This window comes from Pristiophorus japonicus, chromosome 27 (genome assembly GCF_044704955.1).
Source record: "Pristiophorus japonicus isolate sPriJap1 chromosome 27, sPriJap1.hap1, whole genome shotgun sequence".
NCBI lineage: Eukaryota > Metazoa > Chordata > Chondrichthyes > Pristiophoridae > Pristiophorus > Pristiophorus japonicus.
This window is the reverse complement of record NC_092003.1, coordinates 15,325,752-15,348,628: the sequence shown is the minus strand read 5'-3', so window position 1 is coordinate 15,348,628 and position 22,877 is coordinate 15,325,752. Positions and strand designations below refer to the sequence as shown.

Sequence of the window (22,877 nt, the reverse complement as noted above, 5' to 3'; positions counted from 1 at the left end):
TTCAATAGCCCCGTTAGTGCCACTGGAGGTTTTGGGGGGGTGGGGGGGGGGGCAGCGGTGTGCCGTTCACGCCCCGCGATTTGCGTCCCGGGCTGGCGCACGCATGGCGATGACGTCACCAGCATGCGCGCGCCAGTCCCTTTGTGCCCCCGCGGGGGGAAATTCATTCGCGCCTTGAGGCTGCCGTATTTTTCTGTCGGCCCGACAATGGCAGCCCACCCTGCAGCCCACGCTCTCCGTTACAAGTACATAAGAAATAGGAGCAGGAGTCGGCCATTCGGCCCCTCGAGCCTGCTCCGCCATTCAATACGATCTTGGCTGATCTGATCATGGACTCCGCTCCACTTCCCCGCCCGCTCCCCATAACCCCTTATCCTCTTATCATTTCAGAAACTGTCTATTTCTGTCTTAAATTTATTCAATGTCCCAGCTTCCACAGCTCTCTGAGGCAGCGAATTCCACAGATTTACAACCCTCTGAGAGAAGAAATTTCTCCTCATCTCAGTTTTAAATGGGCGGCCCCTTATTCTAAGATCATGCCCCCTAGTTCTAGTCTCCCCCATCAGTGGAAACATCCTCTCTGCATCCACCTTGTCGAGCCCCCTCATAATCTTATACGTTTCGATATGATCACCTCTCATTCTTCTGAACTCCAATGAGTAGAGGCCCAACCTCCTCAACCTTTCCTCATAAGTCATTTCCGGAATCAACCGAGTGAACCTTCTCTGAACTGCCTCCAAAGCAAGTATATCCTTTCATAAATATGGAAACCAAAACTGCACGCAGTATTCCAGGTGTGGCCTCACCGATACCCTGTATAACTGTAGCAAGACTTCCCTGCTTTTATACTCCATCCCCTTTGCAATAAAGGCCAAGATACCATTGGCCTTCCTGATCACTTGCTGTACCTGCATACTATCCTTTTGTGTTTCATGCACAAGTACCCCCAGGTCCCGCTGTACTGCAGCACTTTGCAATCTTTCTCCATTTAAATAATAACATGCTCTTTGATTTTTTTTTCTGCCAAAGTGCATAACCTCACACTTTCCAACATTATACTCCATCGGCCCAATTTTTTCCCACTCACTTAGCCTGTCTATGTCCTTTTGCAGATTTTGTGTCCTCCTCACACATTGCTTTTCCTCCCATCTTTGTATCGTCAGCAAACTTGGCTACGTTACACTCAGTCCCTTCTTCCAAGTAATTAATATAGATTGCAAACAATTGGGGTCCCAGCACTGATCCCTGCGGCACCCCACTAGTTACTGGTTGCCAACCAGAGAATGAACCATTTATCCCGACTCTCTGTTTTCTGTGAGTTAGCCAATCCTCTATCAATGCTAATATATTACCCCCAACCCCGTGAACTTCTATCTTGGGCATCATCGTCATCGTCATCGTCATCGCCATCATAGGCAGTCCCTCGGAATCGAGGAAGACTTGCTTCCACTCTTAACATGAGTCCTTAGGTGGCTGAACAGTCCGATACGGGAACCACAGTCCCTGTCACAGGTGGAACAGACAGTGGTTGAGGGAAGGGGAGGGTGGGACTGGTTTGCCGCACGCTCCTTCCGCTGCCTGCGCTTGGTTTCTGCACGCTCTCGGCGACGAGACTCGAGGTGCTCAGCGCCCTCCCGGATGCTTTTCCTCCACTTAGGGCGGTCTTTGGCCAGGGACTCCCAGGTGTTGGTGGGGATGTTGCACTTTACCACGGAAGCTTTGAGGGTGTCCCTTGTAACGTTTCCTCTGCCCACCTTTGGCTCGTTTGCCGTGAAGGAGTTCCGAGTGGAGCGCTTGCTTTGGGAGTCTCGTGTCTGGGGCATGCGAACAATGTGGCCCGCCCAGCGGAGCTGGTCGAGTGTGGTCAGTGCTTCGATGCTGGGGATGTTGGCCTGGTCGAGGACGCCAACGTTGGTGCGTCTGTCCTCCCAGGGGATTTGCAGGATCTTGCGGAGACATCGTTGGTGGCATTTCTCCAGCGACTTGAGGTGTCTACTGTACACGGTCCATGTCTCTGAGCCATACAGGAGGGCACCTTGTCAAATGCCTTCTGGAAGTCCAGATACACCACATCCGCTGGTTCCCCTTCAAAAAGGATTGCCGAGTGCGCGGCCCTCCCCTTTAACTGAAGGGGAGGGGCGATCTACTGCGTCAGCATCTCCGTGTACCCCGGGAGAACAGTGCAGGACTCAGCGATGCTCTGCTGCCCCAGGAGCGCCCTTCCATGGACGCGGAGAGCGCCTCCGACACCGCTCCCCCTCCGTTGAGGGCCGGGAGGGATGGAATTCTGCACTGGCGATGGACCCTCCAGGCCGGGAGATATATGTCCTGGCCCCTGAAATGGGGCAAGGGGCAATTTCGCCCCCCCTCTTTTGTGTCTCAAATAACTTCCTAGAATCGTGGAGACCAAGTGATGAGCGAGAATGAGGAACTGGAAGAAATTCGTTTTAGTCAAATAAAATAATGCTGGTGAAATTAATGGGACTGAAAGCCGATAAATCCCCTGGACCCGATACCCTACGTCCTCGGGTTTTGAAAGAGGTGGCTATACAGATAGTGGATGCAGCGGTTGTCATCTTCCAAAGTTCCATAGATTCGAGAACGGTTTCTGTGGATTGGAAGGTAGCTAATGTAACCCCATTATAAGAAAAGAGAGAGAGAGAAAACAGGGAACTACAGAGCAGTTAGCCTGACATTAGTCATCGGGAAAATGCCAGAATCTATTATTAAAGATGTGGTAACAGGGCACTTAGGCAATAATAATAAGGTTGGGCAGAGTCAGCATGGATTTATCAAAGGAAAATCATGTTTGACAAGTCTGTTAGAGTTTTTTGAGGTTGTAACTGGCAGAACAGATAAGGGGGAACCAGTAGATGTGATGTATTTGGATTTTCAAAAGGCATTCGATAAGGTGCCACACAAGAGGTTATTAAATGAAATGGGATTGGGGTTAATATACTAGCATGGATTGAGGATTGGTTAATGGACAGAAAACGGAGAGTCGGAATAAACGGGTCATTTTCGGGTGGGCAGGCTGTAACTAGTGGGGTACCGCAAGAATCGGTGCTGGGGCCTCAGCTATTCACAACCTATATCAATGATTTGGATGAGTGGACCAAGTGTAATATATCCAAGTTTGCTGATGATACAAAGCTCGGTGGGAATGTAAGTTGTGAGGAGGATGCAAAGAGGCTTCAAGGGGATATAGACAGGCTAAGTGAATGGGCAAGGACATGGAAAATGGAATATAATGTGGAGAAATGTGAAGTTAACCACTTTGGAATCCTGGGGGCCAAATATCTCCCTCACCATTGCCCCCGCCCCCACTCCCTTTTCTTCTGAAACCTGCCCTAATCCAGTCTGGGGCCCCAGAACTGATGCTGTTCCTTTCTAACTGGACCTAAACGGTATCATCTGATGGTCACTTATCCTGAGGTGTTCGCCCACAATAAACTCCTCTCTCTGATCAATTATGTTATTCGTAACTCGCTCCAGCAACACCTCTTCCCCCTGTATTCACACCCTTGTGTTCAAATCCCTCCATGGCCTCACCCCTCCCTATCTCTCTAACCCCCGCCAGCTCCTACACCCCTCCCTATCTCTGTAACCTCTTCCTGCCCCTACAACCCCTCCCTATCTCTGTAACCCCCTCCAGCCCCTACACCCCTCCCTATCTCTGTAACCCCCTCCAGCCCCTACAGCCCTCCCTATCTCTGTAACCACCACCAGCCCCTACAGCCCTCCCTATCTCTGTAACCCCCTCCAGCCCCTACACCCCTCCCTATCTCTGTAACCTCTTCCTGCCCCTACAACCCCTCCCTATCTCTGTAACCCCCTCCAGCCCCTACACCTCTCCCTATCTCTGTAACCTCCTCCAGCCCCTACACCCCTCCCTATCTCTGTAACCCCCTCCAGCCACTACAACCCCTCCCTATCTATGTAACCCCCTCCAGCCCCTACAGCCCTCCCTATCTCTGTAACCCCCACCAGCCCCTACATCCCTCCCTATCTCTGTAACCTCCTCCAGCCCCTACACCCTCCCTATCTCTGTAACCTCCTCCAGCCCCTACAGCCCTCCCTATCTCTCCAACCCCCACCAGCCCCTACATCCCTCCCTATCTCTGTAACCTCCTCCAGCCCGACACCCCTCCCTATCTCTGTCACCTCCTTCAGCCCTACAACCGTGATACTTGCCTTTATTGGCCAAGGTATAGAATACAAGAGCAGGGAGGTTATGCTTGAACTGTATAAAACACTGGTTAGACCACAGCTGGAGTACTGCGTGCAGTTCTGGTCACCACATTACAGGAAGGATGTGATTGCACTCGAGAGGGTGCAGAGATTTACGAGGATGTTGCCGGGAGTGGAGAATTTTAGCTATGAGGATAGATTGGATAGGCTGGGGTTGTTTTCTTTGGAACAGAGGAGGCTGAGGGGAGACCTGATTGAGGTGTATAAAATGATGAGGGGCCTGGATAGAGTGGATAGGACGGACCTGTTTCCCTTGGCAGAGGGGTCAACAACCAGGGGGCACAGATTTAAAGTAATTGGGGGGAGGTTTAGAGGGGATTTGAGGGGAAATGTCTTCACCCAGAGGGTGGTGGGAGTCTGGAACTCACTGCCTGAAAGGGTGGTAGAGGCAGAAACCCTCACCACATTTAAAAAGTACTTGGATGTGCACTTGTAACCTGCAGGGCTACGGACCCAGAGCGGGAAAGTGGGATTAGGCCGGGTAGCTCTTGGTCGGCCGGAGCGGACACGATGGGCCGAAATGGCCTCCTTCCGTGCTGTAAATTTCTGTGATTCTGTGACTCTACAACCCCCCCGCCGAGATGTCTGCGCTCCTCTAACTCTGCCCTCCTGAGCATCCCTGATTATAATCGCTCCACCATCGGCGGCCTTGTCGTCTGTTGCCTGGGCCCCAAGCTCTGGAACTCCCTCCCTAAACCTCTCTACCTCTCACTATCTCTACCTCTCTCTCCTGCTTTGAGAGGCTGCTTAAAACCTAGCTCTTTGACCACGCTGTCCTGATCTCTACTGATGTGGCTCGGTGTCCAATTCTGTTCGATGACGCTGCTGTGACGCACCTTACGATCAGTGTTCCCTTTAATAGTTTTTTGGGTGTGTGGCCCCTTTAAGGGGGCTGCGCGAACCTTTCTAAATGCATCGCGGGCGCGGTTTTTCCTATTTAAAGGTCAGTGAGGTAGCCGTGTGCAGCTTAAGGGGAATGTTGCTTCGAATGTTTGACTACATTAAAGATGCGATATAAAATGTCGCCATCATCATAGGCGGTCCCTCGAAGCGAGGATGACTTGCTTCCAGGCCAAAAAAGCGATGAGTTCACAGGTGTTTCAATGAAGGACCTAATGTTCCGGATCCCGATCTACGTCCTGAAGGGTGGAAGATGCCTGTGGGTGGGTTTTTTTAACGCGGGGTGACCGTTGCACACCAGCCACCACACGGGCTTGACAGAGCGAGGTCTTGGTCCAGTGGCAAGGGTTAACCAGGACGACTGGAGACCTGCTCTGCTGCACGGACCTAGTGCGCGCACACATATCGCACAGTGTGGGCTGGGCCCGTGCTGCCCCTGGGCCCCTGGCCCCGAACTCTCGCCGCTCCTTCACCCCGATCTCGCCGCTCCTGCTGTACCTGCCCACGCTCCAATCACCGACCTGGACCGTGGTGATGTCCCTCTTCACTGCCATCGCCCTCCTGCACCAACTCAACTGTACATAGAAACATAGAAAATAGGTGCAGGAGTAGGCCATTCGGCCCTTCGAGCCTGCACCGCCATTCAATATGATCATGGCTGATCATTCCCTCAGTACCCCTTTCCTGCTTTCTCTCCATACCCCTTGATCCCTTTAGCCGTAAGGGCCACATCTAACTCCCTTTTTGAATATATCCAATGAACTGGCATCAACAACTTTCTGTGGTAGAGAATTCCACAGGTTAACAAATCTCTGAGTGAAGAAGTTTCTCCTCATCTCAGTCCTAAATGGCCTACCCCTTATCCTTAGACTGTGACCCCTGGTTCTGGACTTCCCCAACATCGGGAGCATTCTTCCCGCATCTATCCTGTCCAGTCCCGTCAGAATTTTATATGTTTCTGTGAGATCCCCTCTCATTCTTCTAAATTCCAGTGAATACAGGCCCAGTTGATCCAGTCTCTCCTCATATGTCAGTCCTGCCATCCCGGGAATCAGTCTGGTGAACCTTCGCTGCACTCCCTCAATAGCGAGAACGTCCTTCCTCAGATTAGGAGAACAAAACTGAACACAATATTCCAGGTGAGGACTCGCCAAGGCCCTGTTCACCTGCAGTAAGACCTCCCTGCTCCTGTACTCAAATCCCCTCGCTATGAAGGCCAACATGCCATTTGCCGCCTTCACCGCCTGCTGTACCTGCATGCCAACATTCAGTGACTGATGAACCATGACACCCAGGTCTCGTTGCACCTCCCCTTTTCCCAGTCTGCCGCCATTCAGATAATATTCTGCCTTCCTGTTTTTGCCCCCAAAGTGGGTAACCTCACATTTATCCACATTATACTGCATCTGCCATGTGTTTGCCCACTCACCTACTTTGCAGAGGCATGCCTCCACACTGCTCCCGAGGCTGCTGGCTGCTCCTTTTATGGCTCCGACCTGCCGCTGATGGTCTCTGGCAGGTCGGGGCCGCCACGCTGCTTTCAATGTACGTTGTTGTTGTTGTAGGATGACGAACGTGCTCTTTAAGCAGGAGTCCCGCCTTCCCTCTGCCTTCCTGCACGTCCCCCACTCTCTGTTCCAATCAGCGGGCCGGGGAATCAGTATCTCCCACAACAATCACTTTCCTGTTCCCTGTTCCTCGCTCTGATCTGCCCACGCATTGTATTGGAGCAGGAGGAGGCTGTTCAGCCCCTCGAGCCTGCTCACGGCTTTGCAACGGGCAGGTCCGAGGGCCTCCTCGTAGGCCTGCTCCTGGGCACGCCCAAGGGGGCCTTCAGCCGGCCCAGGCAGCGGGCGGTCGAGGGGAGTCGTTCAGCCCGACTGCCTGCCTCTCTTCCGCGGTGACATCCGAGCCAGGGTGTCCCTGGAGATGGAGCACGCGGTGTCCACCGGTACGCTCGCGGCCTTCCGCGAGAGGTGGGCGCCGGAGGGACTGGAGTCCATCATCACCCCCGGCAACCAAATTTTAATTTGGACCACTTGATGTCTAAAGTTTAATTTGTTTATTTGTCGGTTTGGGCGCCCCTTCAATAAGAAGGCACTTTATTTAAACGGTCAAACTAAAATAATTGGAGAGCTGTTGAGTTGGGAGGGGCTTAGCCAGTCAGGTGATGTTCACAAGACTCAATAAAACCCCGGCCAGTTGGGTTCGGGGGATCCACGATGGGGCAGGTGGTTGTGAGCCTGGTGGGCCGTCGGGGGCCGCCGATTTGCGGCGGTAACAGGTCGTGAGGAGGCGGTGGCGGGGGGGGTGGTGGAAGACAATTTTGGGTCCTGAGGTCCATCGGGCTTCACCAACTCTGTAACTCTTTCAAAGACTGCGATCGGAGGGTTGAAAGGGGTCCTTACGCCGTTAATTGCCGGGCTTCACTTTTGGCGGCGCGTTTGCTGGGCGATTAACGCGGCGGTTGCTGGAAACCCGCGGGTGGGGGGGGGAGTTGTTGAGGGCGAGCTGACGGTTCCGCGGGGGCTCGCGGTCCGGCAACCTTGTGGCGATTCGCAGCTCACGGGCCGCCCCTGCCTCAGCCGCGCGGTGCGGGACCTCTGGCACGTTAACGAGGGCGAGCATGCTCACTGACACAGCGGGACTCGAGGGCTGTATGGGAGGGGAGGCTGTGAATGTGTGCGTTCTCTCTCTGAGGGTCCTGAGCCGAGGGGGGGGGGAGGATGTGGAGAGGGGGTATGGGCACATCGCGGAGGACCAGTCCACAAACCGAAGCGGAACTTGCAAAGGGGCTAAGAAGATTCATCCGAAGGTGTGAATCGAATCTGATCAGTGAATCTGGTCTGATCCACCAGCCCCCACCCCCCCCCCCCGGCCACCATCCTGTGATCCAATCATATTCCTGTTATTTCTCCCCTCTCTCGTACTTTGCTCTCCTCCCAGTGCCAGCCGTGGCTCAGTGGGCAGCACTCTCGCCTCCGAGTCAGAAGGTTGTGGGTTCGAGTCCCACTCCAGGGGCTTGAGCACAAAAAATAAAGGGGACACACACCCAGTGCCTTACTGAGGGAGCGCCGTACTGCGCTGTCGGAGGGGCAGTACTGAGGGAGCGCCGTACTGCGCTGTTGGAGGGGCAGTACTGAGGGAGCGCCGTACTGCGCTGTCGGAGGGGCAGTACTGAGAGAGCGCCGCACTGTCGGAGGGGCAGTACTGAGGGAGCGCCGTACTGCGCTGTCGGAGGGGCAGTGCTGAGGGAGCGCCGTACTGCGCTGTCGGAGGGGCAGTACTGAGGGAGTGCCGTACTGCACTGTCGGAGGGGCAGTGCTGAGGGAGCGCCGTACTGTTGGAGGGGCAGTGCTGAGGGAGCGCGGCACTGTCGGAGGGGCAGTACTGGGGGAGTGCCGTACTGCACTGTCGGAGGGGCAGTACTGAGGGAGTGCCGTACTGCACTGTTGGAGGGGCAGTACTGAGGGAGCGCCGTACTGCGCTGTCGGAGGGGCAGTACTGAGGGAGTGCCGTACTGCACTGTCGGAGGGGCAGTACTGAGGGAGTGCCGTACTGCACTGTCGGAGGGGCAGTACTGAGGGAGCGCCGCACTGTCGGAGGGGAAATTGTCTGCTACGTTTCCCACATTACAACAGTGACTACACTCTGAAAGTACTTAATTGGCTGTAAAGCGCTTTGAGACATCCGGTGGTCGTGAAAGGCGCTATATAAATGCAAGTCATCCTTCTCTTTCCCAATCGCCCCCCACCCCCCCAGTTCCGATATAGCTCATCACCACATCATCACACACTAATCTCTGCTCTCTCCCTATAGCCCTGTATTAATCCCAGACTAATCCCACTGCCCCACTCTCTCCCCATAGCCCTGTATCAATCCCAAACTAATCCCACTGCCCCGCTCTCTCCCCATAGCCCTGTATTAATCCCACTGCCCCGCTCTCTCCCCATAGCCCTGTATCAATCCCAAACTAATCCCACTGCCCCGCTCTCTCCCCATAGCCATGTATCAATCCCAAACTAATCCCACTGCCCGCTCTCTCCCCATGGCCCTGTATCAATCCCAAACTAATCCCACTGCCCCGCTCTCTCCCCATGGCCCTGTATCAATCCCAAACTAATCCCACTGCCCCGCTCTCTCCCCATGGCCCTGTATCAATCCCAAACTAATCCCACTGCCCCGCTCTCTCCCCATAGCCCTGTATCAATCCCAAACTAATCCCACTGCCCCGCTCTCTCCCCATAGCCCTGTATCAATCCCAAACTAATCCCACTGCCCCGCTCTCTCCCGATAGCCCTGCATCAATCCCAAACTAATCCCACTGCCCTGCTCTCTCCCCATAGTCCTGTATCAATCCCAAACTAATCCCACTGCCCCGCTCTCTCCCCATGGCCCTGTATCAATCCCAAACTAATCCCACTGCCCAGCTCTCTCCCCATAGCCCTGTATCAATCCCAGACTAATCCCACTGCCCCGCTCTCTCCCCATGGCCCTGTATCAATCCCAAACTAATCCCACTGCCCCGCTCTCTCCCCATAGCCCTGTATCAATCCCAAACTAATCCCACTGCCCCGCTCTCTCCCCATGGCCCTGTATCAATCCCAAACTAATCCCACTGCCCCGCTCTCTCCCCATGGCCCTGTATCAATCCCAAACTAATCCCACTGCCCTGCTCTCTCCCCATAGTCCTGTATCAATCCCAAACTAATCCCACTGCCCTGCTCTCTCCCCATGGCCCTGTATCAATCCCAAACTAATCCCACTGCCCTGCTCTCTCCCCATAGCCCTGTATCAATCCCAGACTAATCCCACTGCCCCGCTCTCTCCCCATAGCCATGTATCAATCCCAAACTAATCCCACTGCCCCGCTCTCTCCCGATAGCCCTGCATCAATCCCAAACTAATCCCACTGCCCTGCTCTCTTCCCCATAGTCCTGTATCAATCCCAAACTAATCCCACTGCCCCGCTCTCTCCCCATGGCCCTGTATCAATCCCAAACTAATCCCACTGCCCCACTCTCTCCCCATAGCCCTGTATCAATCCCAAACTAATCCCACTGCCCCGCTCTCTCCCCATAGCCCTGTATCAATCCCAAACTAATCCCACTGCCCCGCTCTCTCCCCATAGCCCTGTATCAATCCCAAACTAATCCCACTGCCCCGCTCTCTCCCGATAGCCCTGCATCAATCCCAAACTAATCCCACTGCCCTGCTCTCTCCCCATAGCCCTGTATCAATCCCAAACTAATCCCACTGCCCTGCTCTCTCCCCATGGCCCTGTATCAATCCCAAACTAATCCCACTGCCCTGCTCTCTCCCCATGGCCCTGTATCAATCCCAAACTAATCCCACTGCCCCGCTCTCTCCCCATAGCCCTGTATCAATCCCAAACTAATCCCACTGCCCCGCTCTCTCCCGATAGCCCTGCATCAATCCCAAACTAATCCCACTGCCCCGCTCTCTCCCCATAGCCCTGTATCAATCCCAAACATAGAATATTTATCCAATTTTTTCTTAAAAGGTGCAATGGTCTTGGCCTCACCCACTGCCTGTGGTGATGTATACATGAAGTGTTGCATCTGACATTTGGACTATGAGACGAAAACCAAATCTGAATCGGCTCATATTTCGCAGAAGCCTTCACTGTCTCTAGGTAATGATCTTACAGACTTGTATCCAATTCCTCCCAGTAGTTTGCGTACCTCCGAATCCTGCCCCACAGCCCAGGCCAACCCTGCAATCTCTGGGTGACTTTGAGCAATGCCACGGGAGGTGCAGTAATCAATGGATAAACCTCTTTAATCATCATGGGTTAATGGGCATAGCACCAGATTGGCTCATATGCCATAATAATAAACCTGCCACAGCTTTTAGGAGGAACAAAGATCTGATCGCTTGCCTGTTCCCTCAGGGAGCCGCCCGCGATTTACAAGCTGGATTCAGATATCCCCCGGCATAACAATTTACCTCTAACTGAACTCAAAGTTCCAAACTTTCCCCAGCAACAGAAATTTACCTCTAATTGTCCTCAAAGATGTTCCTTACTCCTCAGTTACATCAATTAATCTCTAGTTGTCCTCAAAGATGTGTCTTGCTCCTCGATAACAGCAATTTACCTCTAATTGTCCTCAACATGAGCTTGACTTTCTTCAGTAACAGCAAGCTCATCGGCTGCTGAAATCCTCATCCGTGCCTTTGTTACCTCTCGACTCGACTATTCCAATGCACTCCTGGCCGGCCTCCCACATTCTACCCAATATAAACTAGAGCTGATCCAAAACTCGGCTGCTCCGTGTCCTAACTCGCACCGAGTCCTGCTCACCCATCACCCCCTGTGCTCACTGCTCCGTGTCCTAACTCGCACCCAGTCCCACTCACCCATCACCCCCTGTGCTCACTGCTCCGTGTCCTAACTCGCACCGAGTCCTGCTCACCCATCACCCCCTGTGCTCACTGCTCCGTGTCCTAACTCGCACCGAGTCCCACTCACCCATCACCCCCTGTGCTCACTGCCCCGTGTCCTAACGCGCACCGAGTCCCACTCACCCATCACCCGCTGTGCTCACTGCCCCGTGTCCTAACGCGCACCGAGTCCCACTCACCCATCACCCCCTGTGCTCACTGCCCCGTGTCCTAACTCACACCGAGTCCGGCTCACCCATCACCCCCAGTGCTCACTGCCCCGTGTCCTAACGCGCACCGAGTCCCGCTCACCCATCACCCCCTGTGCTCGCTGCTCCGTGTCCTAACTCGCACCGAGTCCCACTCACCCATCACCCACTGTGCTCGCTGCCCCGTGTCCTAACTCACACCAAGTCCCGCTCACCCATCACCCACTGTGCTCGCTGCCCCGTGTCCTAACTCGCACCGAGTCCCGCTCACCCATCACCCCCTGTGCTCGCTGCCCCGTGTCCTAACTCGCACCGAGTCCCGCTCACCCATCACCCCCTGTGCTCGCTGCCCCGTGTCCTAACGCGCACCGAGTCCCGCTCACCCATCACCCCCTGTGCTCACTGACCAAAATTGGCTCCCGGTTAAGCAACGCCTCGTTTTCAAAATTCTCATCCTTGTTTACAAATCCCTCCATGGCCCTCGCCCCCCCCCCTCCCTATCTCTGTAATCTCCTCCAGCCCCACAACCCCCCGAGATGTCTGCGCTCCTCTAATTCTGCCCTCCTGAGCATCCCTGATTATAATCGCTCCACCATCGGTGGCCGTGCCTTCAGCTGCCTGGGGCCCCAAGCTCTGGAACTCCCTCCCTAAACCTCTCCACCTCTCTCCTACCTTAAGACGCCCCTTCAAAACCCCACCAGGCGTTGGTAACCTGCCGCATTCTCCTCTTGCGTGGTGTCCAAGTTTATTTGTCTTGCCTGCCAAGCGCCTTGTGACGTTTTGGTAGCGGGCGCGATGTGAATACAACTGACGGTAGAACGTTGCAGAGCGGGGGAATAAGTGCAGTGCAATGTTGTGACTAAACTCTTTTTTTCTGCTTGTCTCTTCCCCCACCCCACCCCCCCCCCCCCCCCCAACCCCCTCCACTCCCGGGGATGTCGACAAAGCAGCAGTGGCCGATGAAGCAGTCCTTGAGCGGATCGCTGTGCCGTGAGTCCCACTGGAAATGCCTGGTGCTGACGCTACTGATGTACGGCTGTTTTGGGGCGATGACCTGGTGTCACCTGTCCACGGTGACCCGGCTGGCCTTCAACAAGCCCTACGGCGGCGAGTCCATGATCTACCATGAGAGCCCGTGCTCGAGCGGCTACGTCTACATCCCCCTGGCCTTCCTGGTGATGCTGTACGTGGTCTACCTGGTGGAGTGTTGGCACTGCTTCGCCAAGAACGAGACCCAGCACCGGGTGGACGTGGACAGTGTCTACGAGCGGGTGCAGCGCCTCCAGCTGGCCACCCCCTGCATCTGGTGGAAGGCCATCAGCTACCACTATGTCCGGCGCACGCGGCAGGTCACCCGCTATCGCAACGGCGACGCCTACACCACCACCCAGGTCTACCACGAGCGGGTCAACACCCACCTGTCCGAGTCGGAGTTCGACTACTCCCAGCACGGGGTGAAGGATGTCTCCAAGGAGCTGCTGGGCCTGGGCGCCCACCCTGCCACCAAGCTTCGCTTCACCAAGTGCTTCAGCTTTGCCAGCGCCGAGTCGGAGACCTCATACCTGACCCAGCGCGCCCGCTTCTTCAGCGAGAACGAGGGGCTGGACGACTACCTGGAGGCCCGCGAGGGCATGCACCTGAAGAACGTGGACTTCAAGGAGCACATGGTGGCCTTTTCCGACCCCAAGAGCCCCCCCTGGTACGTGTCCCGTTGCACCTTCTGGGGCCTGTCCTTCCTGGTCTTGTCCTGGCCCCTGAGGGTGTTGGCCGAATACCGCACGGCCGGCGTGCACTACCACGTGGAGAAGCTCTTCGGCCTGGACGAGGGGGCGGCCACGCCGGGGGAGGGGGGCTTCTGCGGGGCCTCGGGGCGCCGGGGCATCGCCCGGGTCAACACGGTCGACATGACCGAGCTCGAGTGGCACATCCGCTCCAACCAGCAGCTGGTGCCCAGCTACTCCGAGGCCATGCTGATGGAGGCTTCCTTGGCCTCCTCCTCCTCCGCCCACTCCCCGGCCTACCTCCAGCGCTGCCACCGCTGCCGCCGCACGGTCAGCAGCTGCTCGCTGCCCGCCCGCGAGCCCTCGGCTGCCCACGCCCCCCCCCACCACGGCGCCCCCCGCCTGCCCTTCAGCCGCAGCCGCTTCTCGCTGGGCCGCCTGCAGGGCCCGGGCCGGGCCTGCCTCTTCCGCAGCCTGAGCGGGCGGGTGGGCGACGAGCCGGGCCTGGCCGCGGCGACGGGCGTGGCCACGGGGGCCGAGGAGCCGCCCTCCTACCAGGACGCCATCTTCTTCCCCCGCCTCATCGTGCACGCGGACGACGGTTGCCAGGGGCACCAGCCCCGGCAACGGGAGGGGCTGGGGCCGGACACGCGGCTGTGAACTTTGAACTTTGAACTGTGTGTGTGTGTGTGTGTGTGTGTGTGTGTGTGTGTGTGTGGGGGGGGGGTCGGTGGGGGAGGGGAGGGGAGGGAGCGGCCCGGGGGCTGGGAGAGGGCACACATTTTTTGACAATCGAGCCACCACGCTCTCCGTTTTCACCCCCCCCCCCCACCTCCCCCACCCTCTCCCTCGCCCCATCACCGGCGCCACGAACTCGTTTACCGAATCACGCAACAGGACGCACAGGCCGACGAACCGACTCACCGGGAAAAGATGTTCATTCACCCCCCCACCCCCACACCACACAACCGGGGGCAAAGTCCCGGCAACATTCACTTGCTCCAAAGTGGCGAACTGCGACGTTTCGATTGAGGACCACCGGTGGACAGAGGGTCAGCGGGCCGTGGGGGGGGGGGGGGGGAAATGAGGAGCTAACAATCCCTCCTGAATGTCGGGCCTGCTACACAGGCCTCGGCTCGGGACTAACTGGACACCGGGGGGAGGTGGGGAAACCGACAGCTGATGATAGGATGTATTGCCCGTGGTAACAGCACAATGAGGGGGTTAATTGAGGCCACTTTGCCCAGACTGGGCCTATATTCCCCCCCCCCCCCCCCCCGTGCGTTTACAAGGCCCAGAGGGAATCTCGTCCAGGCCGGTTGAAAATGATGCGAGGATGCGATGGGGTAAACACAGATTGTATTCCCGCGGGTGGGGGCAGTCCAGAACAAGGGGGGCCACCACCTTAAAACCAGAGCCCGGCCGTTCAGGGGTAATGTCAGGAAGCACTTCTTCGCACAAAGGGTGCTGGGAATCTGCAACTCTCTCCCCCCTCCCCCCTGCCAACAAAAAGCTGTAAGTGCTGTGGGTCAACTGGAGCTTTCAAAACTGAGATTGAGAACATTTCTTGGATAATGGGAACATGCACAGGATGCAAATCAAGTAAATGGAGTTGAGGGAATATTCAGAGGGAGCTTTACTCTGTATCTAACCCCCTGTACCTGCCCTGGGAGTGTTTGATGGGACAGTGTCGAGGGAGCTTTACTCTGTATCTAACCCGCTGTACCTGCCCTGGGAGTGTTGGATGGGACAGTGTAGAGGGAGCTTTACTCTGTATCTAACCACGTGCTGTACCTGCCCTGGGAGTGTTGGATGGGACAGTGTTGAGGGAGCTTTACTCTGTATCTAACCCGCTGTACCTGCACTGGGAGTGTTTGATGGGACAGTGTCGAGGGAGCTTTACTCTGTATCTAACCCCCTGTACCTGCCCTGGGAGTGTTTGATGGGACAGTGTAGAGTGAGCTTTACTCTGTATCTAACCCCGTGCTGTACCTGCACTGGGAGTGTTTGATGGGACAGTGTAGAGGGAGCTTTACTCTGTATCTAACCCCGTGCTGTACCTGCCCTGGGAGTGTTTGATGGGACAGTGTAGAGGGAGCTTTACTCTGTATTTAACCCTGTGCTGTACCTGCTCTGGGAGTGTTTGATGGGACTGTGTAGAGGGAGCTTTACTCTGTATCTAACCCGCTGTACCTGCACTGGCAGTGTTTGATGGGACAGTGTAGAGGGAGCTTTACTCTGTATCTAACCCCGTGCTGTACCTGCCCTGGGAGTGTTTGATGGGACAGTGTAGAGGGAGCTTTACTCTGTATTTAATCCTGTGCTGTACCTGCTCTGGGAGTGTTTGATGGGACTGTGTAGAGGGAGCTTTACTCTGTATCTGACTCTGTGCTGTACCTGCCCTGGGAAGTGTTTGATGGGACAGTGTAGAGGGAGCTTTACTCTGTATCTAACCCCCTGTACCTGCCCTGGGAGTGTGTGATGGGACAGTGTAGAGGGAGCTCTACTCTGTATCTAACCCCCTGTACCTGCCCCGGGAGTGTGTGATGGGACAGTGTAGAGGGAGCTCTACTCTGTATCTAACCCCCTGTACCTGCCCCGGGAGTGTGTGATGGGACAGTGTAGAGCGAGCTTTACTCTGTATCTAACCCCGTGCTGTGCTGTACCTGCCCTGGGAGTGTGTGATGGGACAGTGTAGAGGGAGCTTTACTCTGTATCTAACCCCCTGTACCTGCCCCGGGAGTGTGTGATGGGACAGTGTAGAGGGAGCTTTACTCTGTATCTAACCCCCTGTACCTGCCCTGGGAGTGTTTGATGGGACAGTGTAGAGGGAGCTTTACTCTGTATCTAACCCCCTGTACCTGCCCTGGGAGTGTTTGATGGGACAGTGTAGAGGGAGCTTTACTCTGTATCTAACCCCCTGTACCTGCCCCGGGAGTGTGTGATGGGACAGTGTAGAGGGAGCTTTACTCTGTATCTAACCCCGTGCTGTACCTGCCCTGGGAGTGTGTGATGGGACAGTGTAGACGGAGCTTTACTCTGTATCTAACCCCGTGCTGTACCTGCCCTGGGAGTGTGTGATGGGACAGTGTAGAGGGAGCTTTACTCTGTATCTAACCCCGTGCTGTACCTGCCCCGGGAGTGTGTGATGGGACAGTGTAGAGGGAGCTTTACTCTGTATCTAACCCGCTGTACCTGCACTGGCAGTGTTTGATGGGACAGTGTAGAGGGAGCTTTACTCTGTATCTAACCCCGTGCTGTACCTGCCCTGGGAGTGTTTGATGGGACAGTGTAGAGGGAGCTTTACTCTGTATCTAACCCCGTGCTGTACCTGCCCTGGGAGTGTTGGATGGGACAGTGTTGAGGGAGCTTTACTCTGTATCTAACCCGCTGTACCTGCACTGGGAGTGTTTGATGGGACAGTGTCGAGGGAGCTTTACTCTGTATCTAACCCCCTGTACCTGCCCTGGGAGTGTTTGATGGGACAGTGTAGAGTGAGCTTTACTCTGTATCTAACCCCGTGCTGTACCTGCACTGGGAGTGTTTGATGGGACAGTGTAGAGGGAGCTTTACTCTGTATCTAACCCCGTGCTGTACCTGCCCTGGGAGTGTTTGATGGGACAGTGTAGAGGGAGCTTTACTCTGTATTTAACCCTGTGCTGTACCTGCTCTGGGAGTGTTTGATGGGACTGTGTAGAGGGAGCTTTACTCTGTATCTAACCCGCTGTACCTGCACTGGCAGTGTTTGATGGGACAGTGTAGAGGGAGCTTTACTCTATATCTAACCCCCTGTACCTGCCCTGGGAGTGTGTGATGGGACAGTGTAGAGGGAGCTCTACTCTGTATCTAACCCCCTGTACCTGCCCCGGGAGTGTGTGATGGGACAGTGTAGAGGGAGCTCTACTCTGTATCTAACCCCCTGTACCTGCCCCGGGAGTGTGTGATGGGACAGTGTAGAGCGAGCTTTACTCTGTATCTAACCCCGTGCTGTGCTGTACCTGCCCTGGGAGTGTGTGATGGGACAGTGTAGAGGGAGCTTTACTCTGTATCTAACCCCCTGTACCTGCCCCGGGAGTGTGTGATGGGACAGTGTAGAGGGAGCTTTACTCTGTATCTAACCCCCTGTACCTGCCCTGGGAGTGTTTGATGGGACAGTGTGGAGGGAGCTTTACTCTGTATCTAACCCCCTGTACCTGCCCTGGGAGTGTTTGATGGGACAGTGTAGAGGGAGCTTTACTCTGTATCTAACCCCCTGTACCTGCCCCGGGAGTGTGTGATGGGACAGTGTAGAGGGAGCTTTACTCTGTATCTAACCCCGTGCTGTACCTGCCCTGGGAGTGTGTGATGGGACAGTGTAGAGGGAGCTTTACTCTGTATCTAACCCCGTGCTGTACCTGCCCTGGGAGTGTGTGATGGGACAGTGTAGAGGGAGCTTTACTCTGTATCTAACCCCGTGCTGTACCTGCCCCGGGAGTGTGTGATGGGACAGTGTAGAGGGAGCTTTACTCTGTATCTAACCCCGTGCTGTACCTGCCCCGGGAGTGTGTGATGGGACAGTGTAGAGGGAGCTTTACTCTGTATCTAACCCCGTGCTGTACCTGCCCTGGGAGTGTGTGATGGGACAGTGTAGAGGGAGCTTTACTCTGTATCTAACCCCGTGATGTGAGGAGCAGAGTTGAACTGAAAGTCGATTCGCTGCGTTGACATCCTGGACCTCGTTGCCTGTGGATATTGTCCGTGTCTGCGATTCTGCGATATGTTGGTGGGGACTCTGAACGTCGATGGTTGAGGCGATGGGAACGTTTGTGCTCTAGATGAAGGTTGAAGGTTGTCCTCCTCCCGAGAGAGAATATGTGGCCCTGGGCGGGTGTATTGGTTTGGTATGGCTGGTCTCTGGAACCCTTCGCTGGACTCTCTGCTCACCGTGCTCTGGCCGAGCATCACTCAGACTGACATTTACAGGTGCAAAACCATGTTTGCCTGTAACCGAACACACACAACTGTTGCTTGAATCACATTTAAATAAAGCATAACTGTTTGGAGGTGTTTGACTTGCTGGATCGTTGTCGGACGCAGTGCTGAATATTAACGACACCTGAGGGCTGAACCATACGATGTACAGACGTTTCATCCGACACGTTTTCGGCTGATAGATAAGTTATTTTCCTTTTATTTTATTTTAATTTGTTGCTGGGATGTGAGCATTGTTTGCCTGTCCCGAATCGCCCTCGAGAAGGTGGTGATGAGCCACCACATCGTCGTGTGTCTGGAGTCACATAGCGGCCAGACCGGGTAAGGGCGGCAGATTTCCCTCCCTAAACTTAAGAACATAAGAAATAGGAGCAGGAGTCGGCCATTCGGCCCCTCGAGCCTGCTCCGCCATTCAATAAGATCGTGTCTGATCCGATCATGGACTCAGCTCCACTTCCCCGCCCGCTCCCCTTATCCCCTTATCGGTGAATAAACTGTCTATTTCTGTCTTAAATTTATTCAATGTCCCAGCTTCCACAGCTCTCTGAGGCAGCGAATTCCACAGATTTACAACCCTCCGAGAGAAGAAATTCCTCCTCATCTTAGTTTTAAATGGGCGGACCCTTATTCCAAGATCATGCCCCCTAGTTCTAGTCTCTCCCATCAGTGGAAACATCCTCTCTGCATCCACCTTGTCAAGACCCCTCATAATTTTATACATTTCGATCACCTCTCATTCTTCTGAATTCCAATGAGGAGAGGCCCAACCTACTCAACCTTTCCTCATATGTCAACTCCCTCATAGAAACATAGAAAATAGGTGCAGGAGTAGGCCATTCGGCCCTTCGAGCCTGCACCACCATTCAATAAGATCATGACTGATCATTCCCTCAGTACCCCTTTCCTGCTTTCTCTCCATACTCCTTGATCCCTTTAGCCGTAAGGGCCATATCTAACTCCCCCTTGAATATATCCAATGAACTGGCCTCAACAACTCTCTGCGACAGGGAATTCCACACGTTAACAACTCTCTGAGTGAAAAAGTTTCTCCTCATCTCGGTCCTAAATGGCCTATCCCTTATCCTAAGACTATGCCCCCTGGTTCTGGACTTCTCCAACATCGAGAACATTCTTCCCGCATCTAACCTGTCCATTCCCGTCAGAATTTTATATGTTTCTATGAGATCTCCTCTCATCCTTCTAAACTCCAGTGAATAAAGGCCCAGTTGATCCAGTCGCTCCTCATATCAGTCCAGCCATCCTGGGAATCAGTCTGGTGAACCTTTGCTGCACTCCCTCAATAGCAAGAACGTCCTTCCTCAGACTCGGAGACCAAAACTGAACACAATATTCCAGGTGAGGCCTCACCAAGGCCCTGTACAACTGCAGTAACACCTCCCTGCTCCTATACTCAAATCCTCTCGCTATGAAGTCCAACATACCATTTGCCTTCTTCACCACCTGCTTTACCTTCGTGTCCACTATCAATGACTGATGAACCATGACACCCAGGTCTCGTTGCACCTCCCCTTTTCCTAATCTGCCGCCATTCAGATAATATTCTGCCTTTGTGTTGTTGCCCCCAAAGTGGATAACCTCACATTTATCCACATTATACTGCATCTGCCATGTGTTTGCCCACTCACCTAACCTGTCCAAATCACCCTGCAGCCTCTTAGCGTCCTCCTCACAGCTCACACCGCCACCCAGCTTAGTGTCATCTGCAAACTTGGAGATATTACATTCTATTCCTTCATCCAAATCATTAATGTATATTGTAAAGAGCTGGGGTCCCAGCACTGAGCCCTGCGGCACCCCACTAGTAACTGCCTGGCATTCTGAAAAGGACCCGTTTATCCCGACTCTCTGCTTCCTGTCTGCCAACCAGTTCTCTATCCACATCAGTACATTACCCCCAATACCATGCGCGTTGATTTTGCACACCAATCTCTTGTGTGGGACCTTGTCAAAAGCCTTTTGAAAATCCAAATATACCACATCCACTGGTTCTCCCTTGTCCACTCTACCAGTTACATCCTCAAAAAATTCCAGAAGATTTGTCAAGCATGATTTCCCTGTCATAAATCCATGCTGACTCGGTCTGATCCTGTCACTGCTTTCCAAATGCGCTGCTATTTCATCCTTAATGATTGATTCCAACATTTTCCCCACTACTGATGTCAGGCTAACCGGTCTATAATTACCCGCTTTCTCTCGCCTTCCTTTTTTAAAAAGTGGCGTTACATTAGCTTCCCTTCAGCCCATAGGAACTGATCCAGAGTCGATAGATTGTTGGAAAATGTTCACCAATGCATCCACTATTTCTAGGGCCACTTCCTTAAGTACTCTGGGATGCAGACTATCAGGACCTGGGGATTTATCAACCTTTCATCCCATCAATTTCCCTAACACAATTTCCTGCCTAATAAGGATATCCTTCAGTTCCTCCTTCTCACTCGACCCACTGTCTCCTAGTACATTCGGAAGGTTATTTGTATCTTCCTTCGTGAAGACAGAACCGAAGTATTGGTTCAATTGGTCTGCCATTTCTTTGTTCCCCATTAGAAATTCACCTGAATCTGACTGCAAGGGACCTATGATGTCTTCACTAATCTTTTTCTCTTCACAGATTTAGAAAAGCTTTTGCAGTCAGTTTTTATGTTCCCAGCAAGCTTCCTCTTGTACTCTATTTTCCCCCTCTTAATTAAACCCTTTGTCGTCCTCTGTTGAATTCTAAATTTCTCCCAGTCCTCAGGTTTGTTGCTTTTTCTAGCCAATTTATATGCCTCTTCCTTGGTTTTAACACTATCCTTAATTTCCTTTGTTTGCCACGGTTGAGCCACCTTCCCCGTTTTGTTTTTACTCCAGACAGGGATGTACAATTGCTGAAGTTCATCCATGTGATCTTTAAATGTTTGCCATTGCCTATCCACCGTCAACCCTATAAGTATCATTTGCCAGTCTAATCTAGCCAATTCACGTCTCATACCATCGAAGTTACCTTTCCTTAAGTTCAGGACCCTAATTTCCGAATTAACTTTATCACTCTCCATCTTAATAAAGAATTCTACCATATTATGGTCACTCTTCCCCAAGGGGCCTCGCTCAACAAGATTGCTAATTAGTCCTTTCTCATTACACATCACCCAGTCTAGGATGGCCAGCCCTCTTGTTGGTTCCTCGACATATTGATCTCGAAAACCATCCCTAATACACCCCCAGAAATCCTCCTCCACCTCATTGCTACCAGTTAGGTTAGTCCAATCTATATGTAGATTAAAGTCGCCCATGATTACTGCTATACCTTTATTGCACACATCCCTTATTTCTTGTTTGATGCTGTCCCCAACCTCACTATTACTATTTGGTGGCCTGTACACAACTCCCACTAGCGTTTTCTGCCCTTTGGTATTCCGTAGCTCCACCCATACCGATTCCATATCATCCAAGCTAATGTCCTTCCTTACTATTGCATTAATTTCCTCTTTAACCAGCAACACCACCCCGCCTCCTTTTCCTTTCTGTCTATCCTTCCTAAATGCTGAATACCCCTGGATGTTGAGTTCCCAGCCTTGATCACTCTGGAGCCATGATGCCAATCACATCATATCCGTTAACTGCTATCTGTGCAGTTAATTTGTCCACCTTATTCCGAATACTCCTTGCATTGAGGCACAGAGCCTTCAGGCTTGTCTTTTTAACACACTTTGCCCCTTTTGAATCTTGCTGTAATGTGGCACTTTTTGCTTTTTGCCTTGGGTTTCTCTGCCCTCCACTTTTACTATTCTCCTTTCTATCTTTTGCTTCTGCCCCCCTTCTATTTCCCTCCGTCTCTCTGCATAAGTTCCCATCCCCCTACCATATTAGTTTAACTCCTCCCCAACAGCACTAGCAAACACGCCCCCTAGGACATTGGTTCCGATCCTGCCCAGGTGCAGACTGTCCAGTTTGTACTGGTCCCACCTCCCCCAGAACCGGTTCCAACGTCCCAGGAATTTGAATCTCTCCCTTCTGCACCACTCCTCAAGCCACGTCTTCATCTGCGCTATCCTGCGATTCCTACTCTGACTAGCACGTGGCACTGGTAACAATCCTGAGATTACTACTTTTGAGGTCCTACTTTTTAATTTAACTCCTTGCTCCCTAAATTTGTCTCGTAAGACCTCATCCCGTTTTTTACCTATATCGTTGGTACCCTATATACATCACCTCATCCCCGGAATCAACCTCGTGAACTTTCTCTGAACTGCCTCCAAAGCAAGTATATCCTTTCGTAAATATGGAAACCAAAACTGCACGCAGTATTCCAGGTGTGGCCTCACCAATACCCTGTATAACTGTAGCAAGACTTCCCTGCTTTTATACTCCATCCCCTTTGCAATAAAGGCCAAGATTCCATTGGCCTTCCTGATCACTTGCT

At 53.4% G+C, this 22,877-nt stretch overlaps 1 protein-coding gene across 1 annotated transcript in view; it reads left to right on the top strand.

Annotated features, from left to right (window-relative positions):
* The window catches only part of LOC139239365 (transmembrane protein 151B-like), a 36,864-nt gene extending 22,718 nt beyond the window's left edge, over positions 1-14,146 (top strand). Inside the window, exon 2 of the mRNA XM_070868041.1 lies at positions 12,716-14,146. Coding sequence (XP_070724142.1) covers positions 12,716-14,146 — 1,431 coding nt within the window. The remainder of the gene's footprint in view (positions 1-12,715) is intronic.
* Positions 14,147-22,877: the final 8,731 nt, after the last annotated feature.